The following is a 26,660-nucleotide window of genomic DNA, read 5'->3' as shown; positions in this document are numbered from 1 at the left end:
TGGATAGACCGTCGGGAGATTATTCTAGGAGGACAGAAAGGGGAAGGTGCTGGCAGCCTGGGCGTGTTATCTCAGGAATGCGTGGGGCAAGGTCCTTGCTTACGCTGACATGGCACACGGGTGAGCCTTGCTGGGAAGGGCAAGTGTACCAGTCTCTGATGGAAAAGCCCCCGGAAACTGGCCACACCTCACCACCCTCATGCCAGGAAAGTATGCCACTCTACAGCCTGTAATGACTCCCTACCCTCTGCTCCCTAGACCCTGGCAAAAATCACCCTGGGGCGGGGGCAGGCTCAGGCCAGGGTTTACATGCAGGGCCACTGGCTTAACCAGCGCCCACCTTACCCATTTAAGCCTCTTTCCTTCCGGTTCACTGTTCTGGGGAGCCTGCCCCATATGTCCCCTTCTGGGAAGGCTACTGGAGACGCCTCAGGGCTCTTGCCTTCATTTTCTAAACAGTGGACTCCTGTGTTTCTGACGTGTAGAGTGCCTGCCTGGTCACCTCATTACGTCCAACAGCCAACAAGCACAGCCCTTTCATAGTGTCCCACCACTGACAACTGTTCCCCAGGTGTCAAGCTTACCAGCCCAGGCAGAGTTTTTTCCCGGCCTGGGTTGACTCTGGCATCTACTCTGACCTTCTGACATTCAGCCCTGCTGGTCACCATGCCTCTTGACCTTGCATTTTCCAAGCAGCTGTGAACCCCTAATCAACTGAGCTCCTTCACTCCACCCAGCTTGAATCGCTTACCCCGTATGGGGCTCTGGGACTAAGCTAAGCAGCTAGATAGCATTTATAACGGGCTGTAAAAGCGCACTGCCCACTGATATCGCAGCTATGTGGCCCAGTGTCATCAATCAGAGCTCAGGAAGCGCAGGTGCCCACAAAATAAGAGGCTGTACATGCAGAGTGCTGCACGTTTAGGGCAGCTCAGAGGCTAATGTGCACACGCAGCATTGGCTAAAAGTTGGATGCATTGCCCAATGGGTATACATAGGTAAAATTTCATATCATAGCCCATAAGTACGTACGATGAAGGTACCAATGAAAAATTACCAAAAAAGCTGGGCATGGTGGCGCACGCCTTTAATCCCAGCACTTGGGAGGCAGAGGTAGGAGGATCTCCATGAGTTCAAGGCCACCCTGAGACTACATAGTGAATTCCAGGTCAGCCTGGGCTAGAGTGAAACCCTACCTTGAAGAAAACAAAAAATAAAGCTGGGCATGGTGGCGCACGTCTTTAATCCCAGCACTCAGAAGGCAGAGGTAGGAGGACCACCGTGAATTCAAGGCCACCCTGAAACTACGTAGTGAATTCCAGATCAGCCTGGGATACAGTGAGACCCTACCTGAAAACAACAACAAAGGGCTGGAGAGATGGCTTAACAGGTAAGGCACTTGTCTATGAAGCCAAAGGACTCAGGTTCGATTCCCCAAGACCCACATAAGCCAGATACACAAGGTGGCACATGCATCGGGAGTTCATTTGCGGCGGCTGGAGGCCCTGGCATGCCCATCTCTCTCTGTCTATCTGTCTCTTTCTCTCTCTCAAATGAATATTTTTTTTAAAAAATCACCAACAAAAAAAGGACTGGAGCGATGGCTTAGTGGTTAAAGTATTTGCCTTAAAACCTAAAGACCCAGGATTGATTGCGCAGTACCCAGGTAAGCCATTTGTACAAGGTGGCACATGCCTCTGGAGTTTGTTTGCAGTGGCTGGAGGCCCTGATCACCTATTCTCTCTATTTTGCAAATAAATAAAAACAGCCCATATATTAATGCTACTCTCATTTTTTAAAGATTTTTAAAATTTTTTGGTTTATTCATTTATTTATTCGAGAGGGACAGAGACAGAGAGAGAGAATGGGCACACCAGGGCCTCCAGCCACTGCAAATGAACTCCAGTTGCATGCACCACCTTGTGCATCTGGCTTACGTGGGTACTGGGGAATCGAGCCTCAAACCGGGGTCCTCAGGCTTCACAGGCAAGCGCTTAACCGCTAAGCCATCCCTCCAGCCCGCTACTCTTATTTTTGATTAGAGAAGTCTCTCTTTTCAGATGGCAGTAGCCACTGGGGAGAGAAGTCAAAGTGCTGAGAAGAGACACTGAAGTGTTCATCACTAGGTGAGACATCTTTATCACACCTTCCAACCCGAGACCATTGCAGGAGAGGTGGAAGAAAGAATGTAAGAGCCAGAGAAAAGGGAGGAATGCTTACAATACTGTCTTCAGACATAAAGAGGCTGTGGCATTCATGACCTCACAGTGGCTGATGCTACCTACACAAGACCTGAGCAATAATGAACAGGCAAAATGATGAAGCCGGTTGTGGTGGTGCACACCTTTAACGCCGCCAGCAGAAAGGAGGGAAATAAAGGAGAGGGAGGTGGTGGGAGGAGATTATGATCTTGTATATTGTGTATATATACATATACATACATACATACATACATATATATGGAAGTTGTCAATAAAAAGTACAATTAAGCCAGACATAGTAGCACACCACTTTAATCCCAGAACTCAGGAGGCAGAGATAGGAAGATTGCTGTGAGTTCAAGGCCACCCTGAGAATACACAGTGAATTCCAGATCAGCCTGGGCTAAAGAGAAACTGTACCTCAAAAAAAAAAAGAAAAAATAATCATAATAATGATACAGATGCTGACTGGATGGTCTGGGGTACAGCCTGAGAATCTGCACCTCTAACAGCTCTAAGCGGTGATCGTGCGCTGGTCTAGAGCTCACTCTGAGGAACAAGATAGGCTTCAGGGGAATACGCAGGAGTTTGCCACAGGGGAGGAGGGCAGATACAGGGCTCGGAACAGAACACAGGCTTGGAGACAGGAACCACCAGGCCCTGCTAACTGCCACAAGCACTGAGAAAAATGTGCTGGTGAGGTCTGGGGAAGGAATGTCCCAGTAGCTCTCTGCTAAGTGCCTCACAGGAAATGGCACACATGCATACTTCATTCTTACCACAACCCTTCCGAGCAGACACCAGTTTAAAAGTACTAGTTCTGGCCTGGGCATGGTGGCACACACCTTTAATCACAGCACCTGGGAGGCAGAGGTAGGGGGATCGCTGTGAGTTTGAGGCCAGCCTGAGACTACAGAGTGCATTCCAGGTCAGCCTGGGCTGAAGTGAGACACTACCTTGAAGAAAAAAAAAAAAAAAAAAAAAAACAGGAGGCAGAGCTAGGAGTATTGCCGTGAGTTCTAGGCCACGCTGATAATACAGGGTTAATTCCAGGTCAGCCAGAGCTAGAGTGAGACCCTACCTTGAAAAACCAAAAGAAAAAAAAAAAAAAAGAACTAGTTCTGGGGCTGGAGCGATGGCTTAGTGGTTCAGGTACTTGCCAGCAAAGCCAAAGGACCCAGGTTCAATTCCTTAGTACTCACATAAAGCCAGATGCACAAGGTGGCACATGTGTCTGGAGTTTGTCTACAGCGGCTAGAAGCCCTGCCCTGCCTGTTCTCTCTATCTGCCTCTTTGTCTCTCTTTCAAATAAGTAGATTATTTTAAAATAAAAAGTACTAGTTTGGGGGCTGGGAATATAAGTATGTTGGTACAGTGCATGTCTGGCAACATGCAAAAACTTGGGTTTGATCCCCAGCACCCCACAAATTTGAGTATGGTGGCACAGACCTGTAATCCTAGCTCCCAGGAGGTGGACGAAGGAGGATTAGAAGTGCGTCATCCTCACCTACATAGGGAATTTGAGGCCAACCTGAAATACATGAGACCTTGTCTGAAGATAAAAATAAAAGGGGGGCTGGAGAGATGGCTCAGCTATTAAGGTACTTGTTTGCAAAACCAGGGTTCAATACCCCAGCATCCACATAAAGCCAGATACACAAAGCAGCACATCCATTTGGAGTTTGTTTGCAATGGCTAGAGGCCCTGGAGCGCCCATTCTCTTTCCCTCTCTCTCTCTCACCCTCCCCGCATCCTTAAAAATAAATAATATAAAAAATTAAATATGGGCTAGAGAGATGGCTTAGTAGTTAAGACACTTGCCTGAGAAGACTAAGGACACAGGTTCAGTTCTCCAGGTGCCACATAAGCCAGATGTACAAGGCGGCACATGCATCTGGAGTTTGTTTGCAGAGGCCCTGAAATGCCCATTCTCTCTCCCTCAAAATAAACAAATAAATATATATTTTTTTAATTAGGCAAAAAAGAAGCCAGGCATGGTGGCACATGTTTTTAATCCCAGCACCTGGAAGGCAGAGGTAGGAGGACTGTCATGAGTTCAAGGCCACCCTGAGACTTCATAGTGATATCCAGGTTAGCCTGGGCTAGAGTGAAATCCTACCCTGAAAAACCAAAAAAAAAACAGTAAGTAAAAAAGGGGTTTGGAGTCATGGCTCAGTGGATAAGTCACTTGCCATGCAGCTCTGGGTATCTGACTTTAGATCCCCACACCCCAGGGGCAAGCTTGGTGGGTTCCTGTGATTCCAGTGGGCCTGTGAGGAGGGAGGTGAAGACGGGAGAACTTCCTGGAAGCGTGCAGATGGGGTGGAGGAGGACAAGAGGCCCTGCCTCACGCTGAAGCGTAAGTTGGGGAGAGACACGAAAGTTGTCCTCCGACCGCTGCACGTGCGGCACCCCCCCCCATGCACACCCACACACACGCTAACTCAACTTCCTACAGTAGTTTCCTAACTTTCTGGTATGTTTGAAATGATATCGAAACAAAATACACCTAAATGCTCTGGGGCAAGTTTCCCTAGGTTCCTCTTAACCACTGGAAGATTTCTTTTTATTTTTTTGAGATTAAACTATTATAACAAGCCTGCTTTTGGCTACAAAATATAAATGCATGAGAAACATAAAAGTTTGATATGTGCGTGTATGTATGTTGCTGGAAATAGAATCCACAGCCTGCTACACAGCACTGAGCGTGGCATGTAAGAAGCCCCAACCCAGAAAGAGCTTTTAAAATATTTTTTTTAATATCTTATTTTTATTTATTTGAGAGACAGAGAGAGAGACAAAGAGAAAGAGGTAGAGAAACAGAGGGAGAATGGGCATGCCAGGGCCTCCAGCTGCTGCAACTGAACTCAAGATGCATGTGTCACCTTGTGCATCTAGCTTACATGGATCCTAGAGACTCGAACCTCAGTCCTTTGGCTTTGCAGGTGAACACCTTAACCACTAATCCATCTCTCCAGCCCTAACTATTCTTTTATAGGGGCTGGGGAGTTGGCTAGCATTTGCCGTGCTAGAATGAGGACCAGAGTTCAGATGCTGAGCACTCACATAATGCCAGGTGGGTATGGTGGCCCATATGTAATCGCAGCCCTCAGGATGTGGAGCCGGGGGTGGCCCCTAGGGCAAGTTGGCTAGTTAAACTAGCTGAGTTGGCACACTCTGGGTTCAAGTGAGAAACTCTGCCTCGGTAAAGTGGAGAGTGATAAAGAGACCCAGGATCACCATTGGGTTTGAGGCCACCCTGAGACTGCATAGTAAATCCCAGGTCAGCCTGGGCTACAGTGAGACTCTACCTTAAAAAAATTATTGATTAAATTAAATTAAAATTAATTAATTCATAATTTTAAAAAGAAAGAAAAATGACTGTGGGCCAGGCTGAAAGGGCAGTGAGCACTGAGTTAAGTGGCTGGCCAATGGGAGGAGAGTCCTCTTGCTGGGTCTATCTTTTTCCCAAGCCTCAGTAGGAACTCGCAAAGGGAATGAGGAGTCAGGACCTGCAAAAGAAAGGGAGTCAGGGTTTGGCAGACAGGTGAGGGGAGAAGGGAGACAATCAAGATAGATGCTTCTGGGAACAGCAATGCCTGTGGGAGAGTTGACAGGAAGCAGACACTACTGCCCACCCATGTGGACCTTGAGAATTGCCCCCCCCCCCCCCCGTCGTGCTTCAACCTACACGAGACCAGGAGGACACCCGTGCACAGAGCCGCTGCAGCACAGTGTCCAGCAGACACCTGGACAAGGGCACCGGAGGCTTCACGGCACAGAAGGTGGTTGATGGCTCGGGGTACCACTAGGGAACATACGGGGAGAATGACCACCAGCGAGGGAAGAAGGCTGCATCACTGACAGACGCCATCAGGAGGTATCAGGACAATTCTGCACAGCCGCTGGTGATACCTCTAGAGCTCTGCTCCAAGCTGGGGCGGAGAGGATGGCCGGAGGGTGCCGAGGCATGCAGGGAGGCTGTGCAGGCAGAGGGTTTGGCATTTCTGTGTCCTTCAGGTAAAGGTCGGAGGGCGAGACACAGGATGAAGACCTCCTTCTGCAAAGGGCACTGCTGAGCATATGGAAGAAAAGTCCACGGCATGCTAAAGGGAGGGGTGTGTGTGTTCGTATGCATGTGGGTGCGTATGTGTAGAGGTGCAAGTGCACGTGTATGCACAGGCATGTAGAGGTCAATACTGGGTGTCTTCTTCACTTCTCCTTATTTTTTCATACTTTTTTTCTTTTCACAATTTTTATTAACATTTTCCATGATTATAAAAAATAGCCCATGGTAATACCCTCCTTTTCATATATATATATATATATATATATTTTTTTTTTTTTTTTTTTTTTTTGATTTTTCGAGGTAGGGTCTCACTCTAGCCCAGGCTGACCTGGAATTCACTATGTAGTCTCAGGGTGGCCTCGAACTCACGGTGATCCTCCCACCTCTGCCTCCCGAGTGCTGGGATTAAAGGAATGCACCACCATGCCCAGCTCTTTTCATATATTTTTAAAAATTTATTTAAGAGAAAGAATGGGCACACCAGGGCCTCTTACTACTGCAAACAAACTCCAGATGCAAGTGCCACATTGTACATCTGGCTTTACATGGGTACTGGAGACTTGAGCCTGGACCAGCGGGCTTTACAAACAAGGGCCTTTAACTGCTGAGCCATCTCTTCACACACACACCCCTTCTTTTTGAGACAGGGTCTTTCACTAAATCTGGAGCTCACCCCTTCAGCTAAGACTAACTGACCAGCAAGCCTAGGGCTTCTCCCCTAGTGCTAGCATTGTGGAGTTGGGACGCTGCTGCAGCATCTGGCCTTTGGGTGGGTACTGAGGAACTGAACTCGGGTCCTCATGCTTGCATAGAAAGTGCTTTAGTGACTGAGCTAGCTCCCTAGCCCCAGGAAGAGAAAGAGAGAATGAGTGAGTATGTATGTGTATGTGTGACGTGTGTGGCATATGCTTGTGTATGAGCAGATACATACACCCTGTGTGCATGTGTGTGGAGACCACAGGAGAAAGTCTGGTGGCCTCCTCCACTGTATCTCACCAAGACAAATTCCCCCATCCCAGAGCTGTGGCAGCTTTTTGGGTCAGTAAGCTCTAGTGATTCTCTGGTCTCCACTCTCGGCAGGACAGATGTTACAGATGTGCACAGTCATGCCCAACTTTTTTTTTTCTTTTTTGGTTTTTCAAGGTAGGGTGTCTCTCTAGCCCAGGCTGGCCTGGAATTCACTATGTAGTCTCAGGGTGGCATCAAACTCACAGTGATCCTCCTACCTCTGCCTCCCGAGTGCTGGGATTAAAGGCATGCTCTACCACGCCTGACAATGGCCAGCCTTTTATATGGGTACCAGAAATAAACTCTAGCAATCTCAAGCCCAGCAAAGCCTAAGGACCTAGGTTCAATTCCCCAGGACCACATAAGCCAGATGCACATGCGCCTGGAGTTTGCAGGGGTTGAAGGGCCTGGTATGCCCATTCTCTCCCTTCCTCTCTATCAAATAAAATAAATTTTAAAATGTGTACTCAAAAAATAAAAACATTTGGTGTGGTGGTGCACACCTTAAATCCCAGTACTCGGGAGGCAGAGGTACGAGGATCGCCGTGAGTTTGAGGCCACCCTGAGACTACATAGTGAATTCCAGGTCATCCTGGGCTGAGGCAAGCCCCCTATCCTGCAGGGAAAGAACGACCAGCAAACGAAGATCCTTCTTGATCACACTTTATTGGAGAGCCTCTTGGTTAACAGGAAAGTTGATGGCGAGGGGCGAGGGGCGCAGGAGTGTAGCTGCTTTTATAGGGCAGAATACTATGGGATGCCTGCTGATTGGCTGCCATAGGCTCACCCACCCACAGGAGCCACGGGATAGGCTCAGGACAAGGTGCATCAAGCGCATGCACAACCTCAAGGGAGGTTGCTGCCTAAATGAGGAAGTATTTACCTCAAGACTGGCGGGAAGCCAGCATCATCTTGTAATGGCGTCTGCATTGGCTCCCTACACTGGGCTACGGTGAGACCCTACCTCGAGAAAAGAAAAAAAGAAAGAAAGAAAGAAAAAAGAAGACCTAGCTAAAGAGAGAGGTAGTCAATGCAGGTGAATCTTATTAAAGCTAAAAACAGACCAGACTCACTTTTCCATCAAAAGGTCTTTGTAGGGCTGGAGAGATGGCTTAGCGGTTAAGCGCTTGCCTGTGAAGCCTAAGGACCCCGGTTCGAGGCTTGGTTCCCCAGGTCCCACGTTAGCCAGATGCACAAGGGGGCGCACGCGTCTGGAGTTCGTTTGCAGAGGCTGGAAGCCCTGGCATGCCCATTCTCTCTCTCTCCCTCTATCTGTCTTTCTCTCTGTGTCTGTCACTCTCAAATAAATAAATAAATAAATTTAAAAAAAACAAAAAGGTCTTTGTAACCACATCTTGACCTTCAGTGGTATTTACCAAGCCTGTTCATATTACCCTCCAAGTTTCCCTAATCTGCAATCATTTTGTGTTTTATTACCTGTCTGTAAGTCCATGTGTGATGTCAGTCTATGTTCACTGCTGTGCCCATTCTCTGCACAGCTCCCACCAGGCATCACACCCACTATGATAATGGAATGGCTTTATTTTTTTTTTTTCAGACAAGGTCTCAGTATGTTGCCCAGGCTGGCCTCAAACTCACTATCCTCCTGCCTTGGCATCCTGAATGCTGGGATAGTAGGTGTGTGCATCCACACCCAGGTTGGAATTTTTAGTTTCAGTTCATCCAAGCGTGGCCACTTCCTGCTCAGCAACCATGCACCTGAGATGACCACCTTGACTTCTGGCGAACTGAAAACAAACATCTGAAGGATGTTCCAATGGGCAAGCAGGAATGTTGCAGGCCAGGCCCCTAACAGGTTGCCAGGCCTCCTCCGGGAACCCTGGCTCTTGCTGAACCTTCAACCAGTCACGGGAATGAGGTCCTCGGAGCAGAACAGTCTCTAAGAAAAAAGGAAAGTTGGCGATCTTGCCACGGGCAGGGGCATCTGATCAAGGAAATTATTCCTAGGATGCTAAAACAGCCAATGTGCTCAGAAGCGCTCAGAGAGAGGGACACCTGAGCGACAGCTGCCTGCCACAGAGGGCAACTCGGTGAAGGCATTCTCTGGTCAACAGTTAACCTGGTCTCGCCCACAGGATGGTGAAGAGTAGGATGGGAGGGGGCGGCAGCTCCCTGGGTTGGCATGGCAATCCTACCACTTATTAGCTATGCAATCATGGGCTAGTTTTCAACCTCACTCCCCAGTTTCCCCATCAGCCAAATGGAAAGGATAATGGCCAGCTGGATGTAGTGGCACACAACTTTAATCCCAGCACTCGGGAGGCAGAGGTAGGAGGATCGCCGTGAGTTCAAGGCTACCCTGGGACTATAGAGTGAATTTCAGGTCAGCCTGGGCTAGAGGGAGACCCTACCTTAAAAAACCAAAAAGAAAAAGTCATGCCACCTGGATTAGTATTCATCCACAGGCTGAGATATAGAGGTCGAAAGCACGGGCACTCACTTTCTGGGAGCCTCAATGATGCAACTTATGTGCCTGGAACCCACTGCTGCTCCAAGAAAAGAAAGGAAAGGGGGCTGGAGAGATAGATGGCTTAGCGGTTAAGGCACTTGCCTGCAAAGCCAGAGGACCTCAGTTCGATTCCCCAGGACCCACATGAGCCAGATGTACATGGTGGCGCATGCATCTGGAGTTCGTTTGCAGTGGCTGGAAGCCCTGGGATGCCCGTTTTCTCTCTCTCTCTCTCTCTCTCTTGCACCTCTTTCCCTCTCTCAAATAAATAAAATATAAATAAAGATACTTTAAAAGACTATCAATAAAAAAAATTATCACTAAAAAAAAGGAAAGGCAAGCCCACTCCCCAGGCTGCCAACAGCTCAGAACAACTGATTCAAAAGTATTACCGGTGTTATAGGAGATTTCCACATGCAGACAAGGAAGAGCCCAAATCTCTTCTATGCTTAACACATCAGGAAAGCAACACCAAGACAGGAGGAGTAAAAGAGGGAATATTGCCAAACAGCAAAGTACCTAACATTCCCTAAATATCTATTTCTCCTACAACAATTTTTAACACTTCCTGGATAGCCTCAATTTCTTCCAAGTAGAACAGTTTAAGTGATGAGTTTTAAAATGATGTGTGATGTTCACACCAGTGCCCTTTATACGGTACTTTCACATAATCTCATTCAAACTTTGACAAGCACCCACCAGGAAAATAGACTTAACTACAGCAGTGAGTCTCCCATCTAGCTGCAGCCCAGAGTCTACTGGTTGTATTTTGTTGTTGTTGTTGTTTTTGTTTTGGAGACGGGTCTCATCATGCAACCCAGGCTGCCCTAGAACTCCCTATGTAGCCCAGACTGACTTCAAACGCTCCATCCTCTGCTCTTCAGCTCTCAAGTGCTGGGATTACAGCTGTGCACCACCATATCCAGCTCTCAACAGTAACTTTCTAGAAAATCCCACACCCAGAATCTCTGGGAGTGGACTGTGAATGTGTATTTTCAACCTTCCCTGCCAGCTAGCCAATGGTTCCAGCGTACAGCAGAAATTGAGAACCACTGACTTTTCTACAGGTCTCCTTCCTTCTGTTGTGGAAAGGAGATGGAGTCTTTAATTCCCTGTCGGGGAGTAACAGAGACCCAGGTACAGGAAGGGCAAGGGATTTTTGGCCAAAAAGAAGGACTAGAAAGAGAACTAAGAGGGGGCCAGAGAAATGGCTCGAAGGCTAAGGTGCTTGCCTTCCAAGCCTAAAGACCCGAGTGCAATTCCCCAGTACCCTCATAAACCAGATGCACAGATGGGTGCCTGTGTCTGGAGTTTCCAATGGCTGGAGGCCCTGGTGCACCCATTCTCTCTCTCTCCCTCTCTCTGTCTGTCTGTCTGTCTCTCTCTGATTGCAAATAAATACATTTTTTTTAAAGGAAAGAAAGTAATAGGGCTGAGGAGATGACACAATGGTTAAGGCACTTGCTTGCAAAGCCAAAGGATCCAGGTTCGATTCCCCAGGACCCACATAAGCCAGATGCACAAGGTGGCACAATGTGTCTGGAGTTCATCTGTAGTGGCTGAGGCCCTGGGGTGCCCATTTTCTCTCTCTCCCTCTCTTTCTCTCTCTCTCCCTCTCTCTCTCTCAAATAAATAAATAAAAAGGAAAATTTTTTAAAGAAGAACAAGAAGTAGAGCTAAGGCTCCAGGTTTGGGAACACGCACACCCTCAGACCCCCGAGATGTAGGAGATGGAGAAGATGCAGATGACTGCATGGTTCCGAGAAAGCCAGTAAGATGCTATGGGGCAGCACAGGCAGGGCAAGGGAATGGGGAAGACTCCCCAGCTTCGTCCGTGAGCTAAAGCAGATGCAAAAGACAGTGGGAGCTTGAAGAAGGGCTTGGACAGTAAGAGCTCATAAACCAATGAAGACCAGTTCTCACCTGGCTGTGCAATCTTGGCATTACCTGCCAACAGTAAGTCCTGGTGAGGGCTCCCAGGAGGGACAGTTGCCAGGGGTAAGGGAGCTGAGTGAGTCCCTCCCAGTGTGAGCAGGTCATAGAATAGTCATGGATATGCAAATTCTATACTTTCTAATTAAAGGGAAGTGCCCCTGGCTTCTCAAATCCCCTCAGGCTGCCTGCTTCTAATATGGACAAACCCCACAGGGCCAAGTGTGGCAGTACAAGCTTGAAATAATTCAAAGCTAGCCAGGGCTACATGATAAGGAGAAAAAAAAAAAAAAAAGATTAATCACACCAGGCTGTGGAGATGGCTCAGCTGTTAAAGGTACTTGCTTACAAAGCCTATTGGCCCAGGGTTCAACTCCCCAGAACCCATGTTAAGCCAGACACAAAAAGTGGTGCATGTGTCTGGCATTCGTGTGCAGTGCCAAAGAACCCTGGCATGCCATAAACACACACACACACACACACACACACACACACACACACACACACACACAAATAAATACATATCTTAAAAAAGAAAAAGAAAAAAGCCAGTTGTGGTGGCGCACACCTTTAATCCCAGCACGAAGGAGGCAGAGGTAGGAGGATCACAGTGAGTTCGAGGCCACCCTGAAAGTTCATAGTTAATTCCAGGTCAGAATGAGACCCTACCTTGAAAACACAACAAAAAAAGGGTGAGCTGGAGAGATGGCTTAGCGGTTAAGGCGCTTGTTTGTGAAGCCTAAGAATCCAGGTTCGATTCTCCAGGACCCACATAAACCAGATGCACAAGGTGGTGTATGCATCTGGAGTTTGTTTGCAGTGGCTAGAGGACCTGGCATGCTCATTCTCTCTCTCTCTCTCTGTCTCAAATAGAGTAAATAAGTAAATAAATAAATAATATAAACCTTTTTTTTAATTTTCATTTGTTTGAGAGCAACAGACAGGGAAATCGAGCCTTGAACCGGGGTCCTTAGGCTTCACAGGCAAGTGCTTAACCACTAAGCCATCTCTCCAGCCCTAAAAAGCAGAGCAATGGATTCACCAAGCAACCACAGAGCTCTGCAGGTAAGCAATGAAACCTTGAGACCACCGCTGTCGGTGGGACTATTTCCTCCAGCCCTCTTAGCATGGGGAGGAGAACCAGGTGGCTGGCCCCACCTGCATTCATTTCCTCACTGTTCCCACTTCCAGATTACTGCCAAGTTTGGGCCAGCAGCCCCACAGGAAATGCATATTCTCGGGCACCACCCAGAGCCAGACTCCATCACTGGTCTAGAATGACAAGGACTTAACCACTGCTGAATCACCGGTGCTGGAATGTAGCCTGGCCCATTACAGCATGCCATTCAATAAATATTTGTTAAATGACAGAATGTGTGTCCAGATGAAACCAGAGAGGAAAGGAAACAGGCTCAGAAGGCCCGACACTTGGAGCTGTCTTTGCGCAGTCAGTGCCGTGTGGTTCTCAGTGACTTGTAGTAAATGCCATGAGTTGGCGACAGTTGTATTTCACAACTATTTTCCCAGCATTCAACCCAGCTCACCCTAACAGGCTCTTGTTAACACCCTATGGTGGGCACAAAGGTCTCCAGTTTCCAAATCTAGATTCATGTCACCACTGTCAAGAGGTGTCACGGTCACAGATGGGTAAAAGAATTTGAGGGAACACCAAGTGCCCGGGGTCATAAAGCAACTATCTGTTTAACAATTGGCTGGTCTTCCTCACCCAAGCGTCCAGCCCGCTGCAGCAGGACTTTGCTCGCAGTTGGCACTCCATAAATACCTACAGAGCGAATGGCCAGCACCTGACTGGGCGGGACTGATAAACGCCAAATGCCCTCCTGCACCTTCTGCATGCCCAAACCCGCAGGGCTCTCTGCCAGCACGAGCAGAGGCTGGAGGGAAGGGGCACACTCGACCAAAGCAGTTGTGAACGGTGCCTGCGCCTGCGTGGGTCTTACGAGCTCTGCCAGGACAAGGGCAATCCACTACGCCTGCTTCCTACGCGCACTCACACAGGCGCACACGCGTGCAGCCCCGATGCCACCTCGCCAGCAAGTCACTCCACTCCAGAAATTCCAAAGGAAGGCTTGCCTCTGATAAGACCCAGGGGAAAGTTTATGGATTTATTTATATAACAAACACTGTTAAGGTGGTTTGAAAGCAATGTCATCAACATGGCTCAGGTGGGCTGTGGCCTCCAAGGGGTGAGGCTTGAGCTGACAAGGAAGAAAGTAAGGAGGAGTGGGAGTTCTCCACCAGACGTGCAGGAGGCTAAGTGAGCCTGGCTACGAGCCCACCTTGGAAAGCCCGGTGTGCATCAGGCACCATGTGGTCACTTTCCACACCAGGTGTCTGTCCCCTTATCCTCACACAACCTTTGGGGGTAGGCATGTTTCATTGCCCCCCCCCCCCAACACACACACATACACGCTCCTCATGATTCTACAGCTAAGGAGAAAGAAATGGCTCAGGCCCCTTGCTAGTGGTGAGAGACAAACCTGACTGTCCCCTGGTGATCTTTATGAAGTTGAGGGAATAACGGCGAGGTAAGTGATACCCATGGTGCGTTACAGCCATGCAAATCAGTTTCCCCGTGATGGCGAACAAGGTACATGCTCCAACAGGCATTTATTTAAAAAAATATTTTATTTAGTTATTTGAAAGATGCATATATATATGTGTGTGCATGCATATATATACATATATATATATATATATACACACACACACATATATATATATACACACACACATATATATATATATACACACACACACACATATATATATATATATATACACACACATATATATATATATATAGAGAGAGAGAGAGAGAGAGAGAGAGAGGGGGGGGGGGGGAGGGAGGGAGGGAGGGAGGGAGGGAGGGAGGGGTAGAGGGGGGGTACACTGAGAAAGCACACCAGAGCCTCTAGCCCCTGCAAATGAACTCCAGATGCATGCGGCACCTTGTATATCTGGCTTTACGTGGGAACTTTGGTAACTGAACTTGGGTCCTTTGGCTTTGCCAGCCAGTGCCCGTAACCACTGAGCCATCATCTCTCCAGCCCACCAACAGGCATTTCTGCTTCTCTCTTGTTCTCTCTCTGTAGTTACTAAGGCCCCTATTTTCTCTTGAAACTCATAGGAAGAGAACGCAGGGATGGAAGGAGCTTTGAAATCAGACTTACTTTACATTCCAGTTCTGCACCTTATCCTTGGACTTGCTACTTTTTGGTCTTTCTGCCTCGGTTTCCCCATTTGCAAAAGAACATTACCACCATGATGTACACCAGTGCCAGGCAGCGGGTGAAGGTCATTAATGAAAGATAACCATTTTTCCTGGGCCTCCTTAGCGCCCCATGGCAGTTACTATCCTCACAGTTCCTAACACAAAGGCCAAGTCACATATGTGTAAGCAGTTCCTGGAACACACAGTAAAACCCAGAGCCCTCACTACCCAGGAAAAGTCACTGCAGAGTCAGGCTAGGAGGGCTTCCCTGGGTCATCTCATCCTAGCTGTCACCTGATGCCTGTATCTTGACACTTTACCTTCCCAAGTTCCCAGAAATACTCCAGGGATAGCAGAGGGCCTGGCCAAGGCAGGGTGCGTATGTATATGGGCTGAGGGTGGGCCGGGAGGCTGCCACTGAACCAGGTTGGGACAACAGCAGGCAGCCGACTGGGGAAAGTCAGCAGCTGCCACAGGCCTGGTGTCCCTGCTGCCAGCAAGTGATGAATGGAGGAGGGAATTTAAAAAGGAGCCAACAAAGATGTCCCTAATCTTGATGCGGCTTCATTTCTCGCCCCCTGGCTGACCATTGAGTGAGAACTTAAGCCCCGGTCCCTTTTCTTCATCAGACATTTGAAACTGAAAGATCCCATTTCTCCCCAAGTGGGAGATGGCATGGGTAGAAATACTGAGGAGGCTGATGGGGGGCCAGAGGGGGGAACACGTGACTTATACATTTGGCCAGCTCTATGCCCAGTCCCTTCTTCGCAGTCCAACACCTTCATAGAATGTTCTCCCTATCTAATCACAACGAACGACTATCCCTTCTTCCTGTCTCCCACTCCCCATACACATTTGCAAGATATCTATTTAATTTTATTTTATTTTATGCTTACAAGTAGGGTCTCACTCTAGCCTAGGCTAACCTGGTACTCACTCTGTAGTCCTAGGCAGGCCTTGAATTTAACAGCAATCCTCCAACCTCTGCCTGGGATTAAAGTGCCTCGTATTAGAGTGCTGAAATTAAAGGCATGTGCCACCATGCCCACTGGATTTTAGCAAGAGATTTCCTGCCCGGGACCTAGAGACTGAATGGGATGCTGGCAAAGACCGACAAAACAATGCTGGCGGTTTTCTGTCTCTCTCATTCTGAAATAAGGATTCGAGGCAGACAAGAAGTCCTGCCCAGTGGCTGTTCCAGGTAGGGGTGTGTGGGCCCTCTCCGTGCTGGGAGAGGTATGACATGGGTTTTTCACATAAACCACACCCAGATGCACCCCTCTGCCATGCCCAAGTGGAAGGGCTTCACTCAGCAAGGAGCTGCTAACAGAAACGCTACGGAAGCTGCTTCTCTAAGGTGACGTGGACTCCACTTTTCTGCAGCCCCTTGCCGTGCCAGGAGTAGGAAGCCTCGTCATTTAGAGCCACATGGGACCAGAGAGAGCTCCTGACCCTGCACAGGTAGCCACTCATCACTAGGATGGCAACCCCCGAAAACGCCAGTAAAGCCTGGCCTCGGGCTTCTCCCATCTGGATAACTCTGCAGCAGCAAAGCATGCCGACCACGCCGAGCTCTCTCTCCGCCTCGTCCCTCCTCTCCTTGCGTGCACCTGCCCTTGGCATGCCAGCCTTCCTGGTAACTACGGCAACCCGATTCTCTTCCCTTCAAAAGGGCAGTGTTTCTCTCATGGCTCCCTGGGACCCGAGGGGATTGGAAAATCAGGTCAGTTTAGCTAAACTCTCTTCTGCAAGGGAGCGGGATGGGAATACAGGAACTGCCTCAGGTGCTCATTCCCTGGCGGTTGGGAGCATATGTCTAAACGACTTGGAAACAACCTGGCTATCCCTGCTCAGCACTGCATACTTCGGTCTCTACCCTTCTCTCTGGGGTCTCAGCACCCTCCCTCCCAGGGCTCTGGTTAGCCAGCTGTTTCCGGGGGACAGAGTCCACATTCAACAGCATCTTAAGCTGACATGAGCCTACTTACTGACTTCTCTGATTAAGGTGCCTTAGCAACACCACCCCGAGACCCATGTCAAGTTTGCCCATTCTGAAAGTAAATGGTAACTTAAGGCCAATTTAGCCAAAGGGTGCTCTGTGGCCCTGAGGTGGACAGGGTGGAGCGCCCAGACCAGGCTTCTGCTAATAATAGGAACACAGATTCACAAGTCCACCTAAGGACTCTAATTATTACTTAATCTTTGTAAGTCACCTTCTCCATCTGAAGGTGGAAGATTAATACTACTGACCTCATGCAGCTGTTGAAAGGATTAAATTAGAGCACAATACAAAATATTCAGCCCATGGGCATGGGAGATGTTCATGGGACATATAGTTTTTGCTTGCTTGTTTGTTTGTTTTTGAGACACTGTGATGCTATGCGGTTTAGGCTAGCCTCAAACTCATAATTTTCCTAACCTCAGCTTTACAAGGATGGGCTATCAAACCTGGCTAAACGGTGTAAATCTAAAACCCAAGCTTGGATGTGTTTTGCATGTTGCTGTTAATATTACAAGGGTATACAGGTATCAGTGGGCCACTTGTGACGTAAGCAGGGAGCACACAGGGCTTGAACAAATTCTCTGGCAGGCTAGTTACATTCCCACCTCAGGAAGCACGTCAGAATGTAAACTTTTAGGCTGACAACGGTAAGGACAGGAATGTACTCAGTTGGTGGAGGACTTGCGTAGCACACAGGAAGTCCTACATTCAAATCCCCAGCAATGCATAAACTGGTGTTTGTGATAAAGTCTGCAATTCCAACACTCAGAAGGTGTAGGCAGAAGGATAAGAAGTTTAAGGTCATCCTCAAATACAAAGCAAGTTCAAAGAAGATTGACCCTGGGTGTGGTGGCACACGCCTTTAATCCTAGCACTCGGGAGGCAGAGGTAGGAGGATAGCTGTGAATTTGAGTCCAGCCTGAGACTACATGGTGAGTTACAGGTCAGCCTGGGCTACAGCAAGACAGTACCTCATAAAACAAACAAACAAAAAAGTGCCATCAGCCAGACAATAACCTTAAATCGATTGTAACTGATAATAAAAATAGTTATTTGCTTGTGATCATTGGTACTTTTACTGTCCCACATACTGAAAACTCCTATGACACAATGCACAAATGATTCTGCCACCATGAATGAAACTCGCCCATCTACACAGACCAAGAAGACTGAAGAAAAACTCACACAATTACCACAGATGAGGAGAAGCCAGGCATGAATTTTAGGGCAAGGTTTACATACAAGAAAGAAGACAGACAACCTTTGCTCGACTCAAGACTGACATTTATTTGCTTCGTGACCCTGGACAAGTCACTTGTCTGCACCCGAGTTTCATCAGTGAGATGCAAAGCCACGAATACATAATCAGAAAGGTCTCTTCGGCGTGAGGGGAGGGTGGGGACTTAGCTTCCAGAGGGAGTTAGGTGTTTCACAGGTACTTTTCCTAGTGAAAGCCGAACTGGCATTCTCAATCGCCTCTTGCTGGCTGCCCCACCTGCGCAGCCAAGGTGCAGAGAGCGTATGTAACTTGCCTAGGTCACCCAGGGAATAAGTCAGAGGCCCAAGATGCCAAGCTCCAAAGGCTCGGCCTCTTTTCATTACCCACACTTGCCCGTGGGTTGGCCATGGTCATAGCGGAAGGGTCACAGGTAAGTGACACCATGCCTGCCTCACTTCCCAAGGCGAGTTCCTGAAGCAGGAGGGCAGAAAGCTGAATGGAGAGGTGGTTAGAAATACGGCTTCCAGCCGGGCACAGAAGCGCACCCAGCACTTGGGAGGCAGAGGTAGGTGGATCGCTGTGAGCTCAAGGCCATCCTGAGACTACATAGTGAATTCCAGGTAAGCCTGGGCTAGAGTGAGACCCTACCTCGAAAAACCAAAAGGAAAAAAAAATATATATATATATGTATGGCTTCCAGCCAGGCATGACAGAGCATGTATTTAATCCCAGCACTTGAGAGGCAGAGGTAGAAGGATCACTCTGAGTTCGAGGCCAGCCTGAGACTACATATAGTGAATTTCGAGTCAGCCTGGGCTAGAATGAAACACTGCCTTGGTGGGGGATGGGAAGGAGTGTGTTCCTCCCTAGCACCATAAAAAGAAAGAAAAAAGGAAAGGAAAGGCAGGTTCTATCCAGCCTGTGTAACATTTACACAGCTCACAGAAGTCCAGTGACTTGAACTGGGGCTATAACCCAAAGACAGACTGCTTGCTAGATGCGCCTGAAGCTCTAGGTTCAGCCCTCAGCACGGAAAAGAAGAAACAGGCGATGCTATTGTTTTGCTGTTGTTGTACACCGAGTGTCCCTGAGCCTCGGGTAATTCAAGTCCCAGGTGGGATTGCTGGGAGGATTTACAGAAGTTACCCATGCAACGCTTTCCACACCCCTCCTGAATGCGGTAAGTGCTCAGCCAACGACCTGTTCTCCACCTCAGCTGAGAGCATTTTAGGTGACAAGATACTTTCAAGTTATCTATGGCATGAGTTATGAACCTGGGGTTCGCTGGACCCCAGAAATAATGTGGGGGGGGGGAACGGGGAATAGCCTTGCACACCCACCCACCACAGACAGTCTCTCAAGATCTGGAACCTGACAGAGGTTAAGAAGACCTTTTTCAAAGCTGTAGACCCAACTTCCTATAACATTTCTGAAATGAACAAACGTCGGCCCTCCTGACATGAGAAAAAAAAATGCTGAGATCTGATGTGTGTCTCCAAGACCCGTTACCAGAGAAAAATGCCCACATCTCTCAGGGAGTCCCCCGAGGTCTAAATGCAAATCGGGGAGCCGGCAGGAGTCAGGCTTCAGGAACCTTCTCTGGCAGGGCCCATCCCCATGATCCATTCTTCCTCCAAGAACAGTGGGCATGTTTGTCTGTGCACGCCATCAAGTTGAACACATACAGAAGGCTGGCCCTTGGCAGTCCAGAAGCGCCCAAGTTCTGCAGCAAACAGCGCCCAGCTCTGAGGGGCTGCTCAGGCCTGACCTGCACTGCCCGACTCTCTAGGGGCCTGCCCCTCCCCAGAACTGCCTTGATTTGGGCAGAGTCTGGGTGCTGCTGCAGCCTTTGGCCCAGTGGGCAGGGTCCAAGCTGCCCACTGGACCCTCTCCGGTTGTTGGGACAACCGTCCTCAGGAATTTCAGCCTCCCGGTCTTTCCTGGGTGAGAAGGGGAGAGTTGGCAAGGCTGGCTGCTCTTCCAAGCCCCTGGTGAAAGGGGAGGCTGAAAACTGGATTCCCTACCCCCAGCAGCTCCATGCCGGACAGCACACAAAACAGCTCGGCCCCAGAGGGAGGAATGTGCCAAGACATTCTTTAGGGTTGGTAACCAGAGACACTATTTTGTACTCGGTGGCTAAGAAATCACTTTTCTAACCAAAGGACCATGTGGCTTACTTCTTTTTAATTCAGTAGGCTGGGTGGGCATCTGCACGACTTGGGTGCTGACATACATATTCTGAAGGAGTGAAATTTTCTTAAATGTGATTTTTCACTTGTCTCATAGCATTAAGTAGTTACACAGACATAGTAACTTTGGGAGAACTGATCACCCCATTCCACCATCCCCCCAAAAAAGCTCAGCTCGTTTCAGCTTTGGCTAAACTGCTCCCTTCATATCCTCGAAGTCAAGTCCCCATTGTCCCTCCTCCTCATAAATCTGCTGGGGTAAAGAGGGGTTGGGGAGATGCTTAGCTGTTAAAGGAAGTTGCTTGCAAAGGCTACTGGCTTAGGTTCAATTCCCCAGTGCCCGTATAAAGCCTTATATACAAAGTGGCACATGCATCTGGAATTTGTTTGTAGGGACAAAAGACCTTGATGCATGCACATACACACAGTCCCTCTCCCACCCTCTCTGCTTGCAAATAAGTAAAACTGGGCTGAAGAGACGGCTTAGCGGTTAAGGTGCATGCCTGTCAGGCCTAAGGACCCAGGTTCGATTCTCCAGGTCCCACATAAGCAAGGTACCCATGGTGGCACATACGTCTGGAGTTCATCTGCAATGGCTGAAGTCCCTGGCATACCCATTCTCACTCACTCTCTCTAATAAATAAATAATAAAATAAATATTTTAAAAAGCATTTAATTAAAAAATATTTTTAAAAATAAATTAATTAAAGGGAAAAAAGTTTAAAAAGGAGATACAGAGGGCTGAGAGGCCCTGAGAGAATGCCTAATCAATGTACCCTCTCACCCACTGAGCCCTCAAACCTCAGAGAGGTCAAGCAATATTCCTGTCAGTACACAGACAGGATTCAACAGCAGAACCCCTAACCAGGTGACCAGAAGATTCCACACACCCATACGTGGATGTCCTTTGCCCAGCTCCATCAGAAAACTTCCAAAGTGCCCACTATGGAGACCCTCAGTGCTGACCCCAAGCTCAGAGCCACACACAGGACCAGCGCAGGCAAGATGAGCTGAAGACACAAAGTGAAATAGGACGCAGTTCTGCCAAGTTTGCTTTGGACTTCTCACTAGGCCACTCTGCCTAAAGCAAAGGCTGCGTGGGCCTGGCCTAGCACGGAAGGCAAGACATAGTACCTAGCTAAAGTACAGTCATACTGGGTTTTTCCCACTTACTATATAGATAAGGTGTTTTTTTTTTTTTTTTGGGGGGGGGGGCAAGCCCAGCAGACTGGCTTTTTAATTTTTTTTATTGGAGAAAGCGAGAGAATCAGCGTGCTAGGGCCTCTAGCCATTGCAATCAAACTCCAGACGCCTGTGCCACCTTGTGCACATATACAACCTCGCTCACCTGCATCTCCTTGTGTGCGTGGTTTACATGGGATCTGGGAGTGTCAAGCATGGGTCCTTAGGCTTTGCAGGCAAGCGCCTTAACTGCTTAACTATCTCTCCAGCCCTTAAAATTTTTTTGTTGTTGTTGTTCATTCTTATTTATTTGAGAGTGACAGAGAGAGAGAGAGAGAGAGAATGGGTGCCGCCAGGGCTTCCAGCCACTGCAAACGAACTCCAGACACGTGTGCCCCCTTGTGCATCTGGCTAACGTGGGTCCTGGGGAACCGAGCCTCGAACCGGGGTCCTTAGGCTTCACAGGCAAGCGCTTAACCGCTAAGCCATCTCTCCAGCCCTCTCCAGCCCTTTTTTAAAACTTTTTTCTTCAAATCATTTATTTATATTTATTTATTTACAAGCAGAGAGGCATAGAAAGAAGAGAGAGAAACAAACAGAATAGGTGCACCAGGGCCTCCAGCCACTGCAAACAAACTCCAGACACACGTAGCACTTTGTGCATCTGGCTGTACATAGGAACTGGGAAATCAAACCCAGGTCCTTTGGCTTTGTCGGCAGACCCCGTAACCACTGAGCCATCCCTCCAGTCCTTTTTTGTGTTTGTTTGTTTTGATTTTTCAAGGTAGGGTCTCACTTTAGCCAAAGCTGACCTGGAATTCACTGTGTAGTTTCACGCTGGCCTTGAGCTCACAGTGATCCTCTTACCTCTGAGGAGGCTGGGATTAAAGGTGTGAGCCACCACACCTGGCTTTTTAAAATTTTTTATTCATTTTTGTGTTTTTTTTTTATTTGAGAGAGAGGGAGAGAGAGAGAATGGGCACGCCCGCCAGGGCCTCTTAGCCACCGCAAATGAACTCCAGACACATGTGTCACCACGTGCATCTTGTTTATATGGGTACTGGGGAGTCAAACCGGGCTCCTTAGGCTTTGCAAGCAAGTCCTTCACCACTAAGCCATCTCTCCAGTCCTAGAGTTAAGGCTTACTTCTATTTATAGCAGTAGAAATGGTTAGTTTTCCATTTGTGAAAGTAGTACAAAAAATTTTTTCAGTACCTGATGTGAAAACAAATATTAAATAAGCAACATGGGCCTGGAATATAGCTCAATGCTTAAAAGCACCTGCTTGTAAAGTCTGTGGGCCCAGGGTTCAATTCCCAGGCCATCCATGTAAGCCAAACATTACAGGTGTCTGGTGTTGGTGTGCAGCAGTAAGAAACCCTGTCACACATGTGCACACAATATGAATATATAAATAGAATTTTAAATAAATTGAAAAATAAATCATGTGGTGGCGCACACCTTTAATCCCCACACTCAGGAGACAGAGGTAGGAGGATCATCATGAATTCGATGCCACCCTGAGACTACATAATGAATTCCAGATCAGCCTGGGCTATAACAAGACCCTACCTCAAAAAATAAAATAAAATAAAATACAGATAAGTAAATAGCCTGGTGAATATATCAAAAAGTCCATGTGTCTTTAAAATTTAGGAAACTGGCCAGGCATGGTAGCACATGCCTTTAATCCCAGCACTTGGGAGGCAGAGGCAGAAGGATCGCTGTGAGTTCGATACCACCCTGAGATTTCATAGTGAATACCAGGTCAGCCTGGGCTAGTGAAACTATACCTCAAAAACAACAACAACAAAAAATTTAGGAGCCAGGTGTGGTGGCACACGCCTTTAATCCCAGCACTGGGGAGGCAGAGGTAGGAGGATCGCCGTGAGTTCGAGGCTACCCTAAGACTACAGAGTGAATTCCAGGTCAGCCTGGACCACAATGAGACCCTACCTCGAAAAAATAAAAATTTAGGAAACTGCTCTAGCCAATTCAGTTCATGGTAACTACACACTTGCCCTCTCTTTTCTTTTTTCTCTTTTTTGTTTTGTTTTGTTTTGTTTTTCGAGATAGGGTCTCACTCTAGTCCTGGCTGACCTGGAATTCACTCTGTGTTCTCAGGGTGGCCTTGAACTCACAGTGATCCTCCTACCTCTGCCTCCCCAGTGCTGGGATTAAAGGCGTGAGCCACCACGCTTGGCTCACACTTGCCCTCTCAAAAAAAAGTATTTTTGAGAAGTTGTCTATGGCTATGTTCTTCTTTCAGAGGCATGGTCATTGCTGGTCCCCACCCTCCAACATAACAGCACACCAGCCTCAGCTACAGAATATTATGCTCCAGGACTCGTCAAAGGTAACTTGTCTCTTCTAAAGAAAAAAAGGCAAAGGACAGGGAGGGTGGGCAGTCATAGCGCTCCTGGGGCAACTGATCTGAGGGGCATAGGAAAAAACTATGCGATTCAAATTTTGAAGTTAGAATGTCAGAGCTGGGCTGGTGTGGTGGCTCACACTGATAATCCCAGCACTTTGGGAGTGGATGCAGGAGGATCAGGAATTCAAGACCAGCAGAGGCTACATGAGAGTGTCTCAGGAAAAACAAAAAAAAAATCAGAACTGGATGCAAACTTGATGTAGGCAAGTAGAAAGACCAAAATATTTGTGGGCTGGAGAGATGGCTTAGTGGTTAAGGTGCTTGCCTGCAAAGTCCAATGACCCAGGTTCAATCCCCCAGTATATACATAAGACAGATGCACAAGGTGGTGCATGCATCTGGAGTTTGCAGTGGCTAGAATCCTTGACGCACCCATTCTCTCCTTCTGCCTCTCTCTCTCAAATAAATAAATAAATAAATAAATTTTTAATGAGCAAATCACATATCTGGCTTTCAAATGTTCTCTTAGGCTTAAATATGGGAATTGGGGCTGGAGAGATGGCTAAACTGTTAAGTCACTTGCCTGCAAATCCTAAGGACCCAGGTTCAATTCCCCAGTACTCACGGAAGCCAGATCCACAAGGTGGACCGTGCATCTGGAGTTCGTTTGCAATGGCTAGAGGCCCTGGAGAGCCCATTCTCTCTCTATCTGCCGTTTTCGCTCTTTCTACCTCTCTCAAATAAGTATTTTTTGTAAAAAAGGAAACTAGACTTAGATCTCCTGGGTCTCTTCCAACTTTACTTTTTTCAAGGTAGGGTCTCACTCTAGACTAGGCTGACCTGGAATTCACTATGTAGTCTCAGGCTGGCCTAGAACTCACAGCCATCCTCCTACGTCTGCCTCCTCTCCAGAGTGCTGGGACTAAAGGTGTACGTATGCCACCACACCCTGGCTCTTTCACTATTTGTTCGTCCTTCCATGCAAACCTTTAAGGAGACCCACAAGGAAACTGAGTCCTAGAAGTTAAAGCAGCCTTCCTAACCCTGTGTAGCATAAAAATGTTCTCCTCTAAATTATATAAAAGAGACTATTCAGATATTCGATGCTTTGAGTTCAGCAGGTACCCAGGAAGTGATGAATGAACGTGTTCAAGAGAAGAGGAACGCCCGTTTTCTTTCTGCCTTTTCCTTCCTCCCCCTTCTTCTTTAAACCTACTTCTTTCTACACGTCCCATCCTGGACTTTCGAGGTGCCCCCAATCTAAACACTACAAGACGAAGTTTCTCAAAAAAAAAAAAAAATGGCACCTCAAGTTGCTCCACGGGCACAAGGTCACAGACCAGAAAATTCCACATTCCTGAGACACTTTAACCACAAACCATGTCAGCAAAGGACAACAAAGTGATCTGCAGGTGGATGGCGAGGGCTCTCCACTCCCAGGACGTGCAAGGGGCAGGTGTGTGTGTGTGCAAAGCAATACCAAGTAGTCAAGGGTAGATGAGAACCTGGACCCGTTAAGACTTGACCTGCCAAAAGTGCACCCTCCACACACACACACACACCAAGGTCAGGACTTGCCAAGGAAGAACTGAGCAGTCTCGGGCCCCAGAGGGAAGAAAGGGAGGAGAAAGAGGTGATGGGTAGGGCTAGGCGGGAGGCCTCTCACCTCCATCTGTATCCTCACAGCTTCCAACTTGCTATGAGATTCCTGGAGAACCAGTCTCTCCCCCTTTGGCCCTCCCCCGCCCTCTCCTTTCTCCGCCACCCGCAGCCTCCCCTGACTTGCTTCAGCAGCCACCCAGGCACCTGTCAAAAAGCTGCCTTCCCCTCGCCAAGTGCAATGCCCTTCCTCCAACAGCCTCCCAGAAACCCCAGCGTCCTTACTGAACCCCCACCTCCCCCCTTCCACTTCCACCCAGCCGGGAGAGCCACTCCCCCCCCCCACACACACACACCCAGGAAGACCTGCCTTCCACCTTGCCTAGGTCGGTGCCCCCACCTCTTATCCTAAAGGGGTCGGGGGCGGGGCTAGCGCTTAAGGTCAAAACTCCGAGCAGGTGCAGGCTGGGGCCTAAAGTCCCCTCCACCTGGGGTGGCTGCGCCGGCTCTCAACATCTCTTGGGGGTACAGGAGTGACGCCCAAGAAGAGGCGAGGGTGGGGAGCCAAGGGAAGAAGAGGGCCAGAGTTCTCTTGGCCCACCTGCCCAAGTCCCCAAAGGGCTCCAAGGGCAGGTGAGGCCCGGACGGGGATGCACCGCGGCTGGTGCCGGGGGGTGGGGGGGTGGGGGGGGCGGAGGAGGGGGTGTCCTACCTGTCCCGGGGGTCGATCCAGCTGGTGGTGCGGTTCTTGTGGTCTATGTAGTAGACCTTGCCGTCGAAGTCGCGCGCCTCCTCCCAGCCCTCCGGCAGGGGTAACTCCGGCCGGGGCATCTTCGCGAGCGCGGCCCGCGCTCCCCCATGCAGCTCCCCGCCGCCGCCACGGGGCTCAGCGGCTCCGACCGGCCGCTCGGCGGGCAGGCGATGGCCGCGGCACCATGATCACAGGGGAGTGGCGCCCGTAGATTCCCCACGGTGGGGATGGGGGGTTCCTAAAAGGGACCGTCCGGGGTAGCGCGGGTGTCCATCCGGTCGCCACCGCCACCGCCACCGCCCCCCCCCCGGGCCCCGCCGGCCTCTCACGCTGCCATGTGCGCCCGCAGCGGCGCGGAGCGGGGCGGGCCCCGGGTGCGCGCCCAGCCGGCCCCGGGCCGAGCGCCGCAGCCGCCCCAGCCTCCCAGAG

At 48.9% G+C, this 26,660-nt stretch overlaps 1 protein-coding gene across 3 annotated transcripts in view; it reads right to left on the bottom strand.

The window, feature by feature from the left end:
- Wwc1 (WW and C2 domain containing 1) overlaps positions 1–26,383 on the bottom strand; it is a 193,464-nt gene extending 167,081 nt beyond the window's left edge. The window contains exon 1 of one of the 3 annotated variants that reach the window (XM_045153653.1): positions 26,193–26,383. In XM_045153653.1, the coding sequence (XP_045009588.1) occupies positions 26,193–26,311 (119 nt within the window). In that variant the 5' untranslated portion in view covers positions 26,312–26,383. The remainder of the gene's footprint in view (positions 1–26,192) is intronic. The other 2 variants (XM_045153651.1, XM_045153652.1) reach the window with 2 other exon arrangements.
- Positions 26,384–26,660: the final 277 nt, after the last annotated feature.

The sequence above is a fragment of the Jaculus jaculus genome, chromosome 6, assembly GCF_020740685.1.
Source record: "Jaculus jaculus isolate mJacJac1 chromosome 6, mJacJac1.mat.Y.cur, whole genome shotgun sequence".
NCBI classification, from domain to species: domain Eukaryota; kingdom Metazoa; phylum Chordata; class Mammalia; order Rodentia; family Dipodidae; genus Jaculus; species Jaculus jaculus.
The sequence above is the reverse complement of the archived record's forward strand: the minus strand, read 5'-3'. Positions and strand labels throughout refer to the sequence as shown.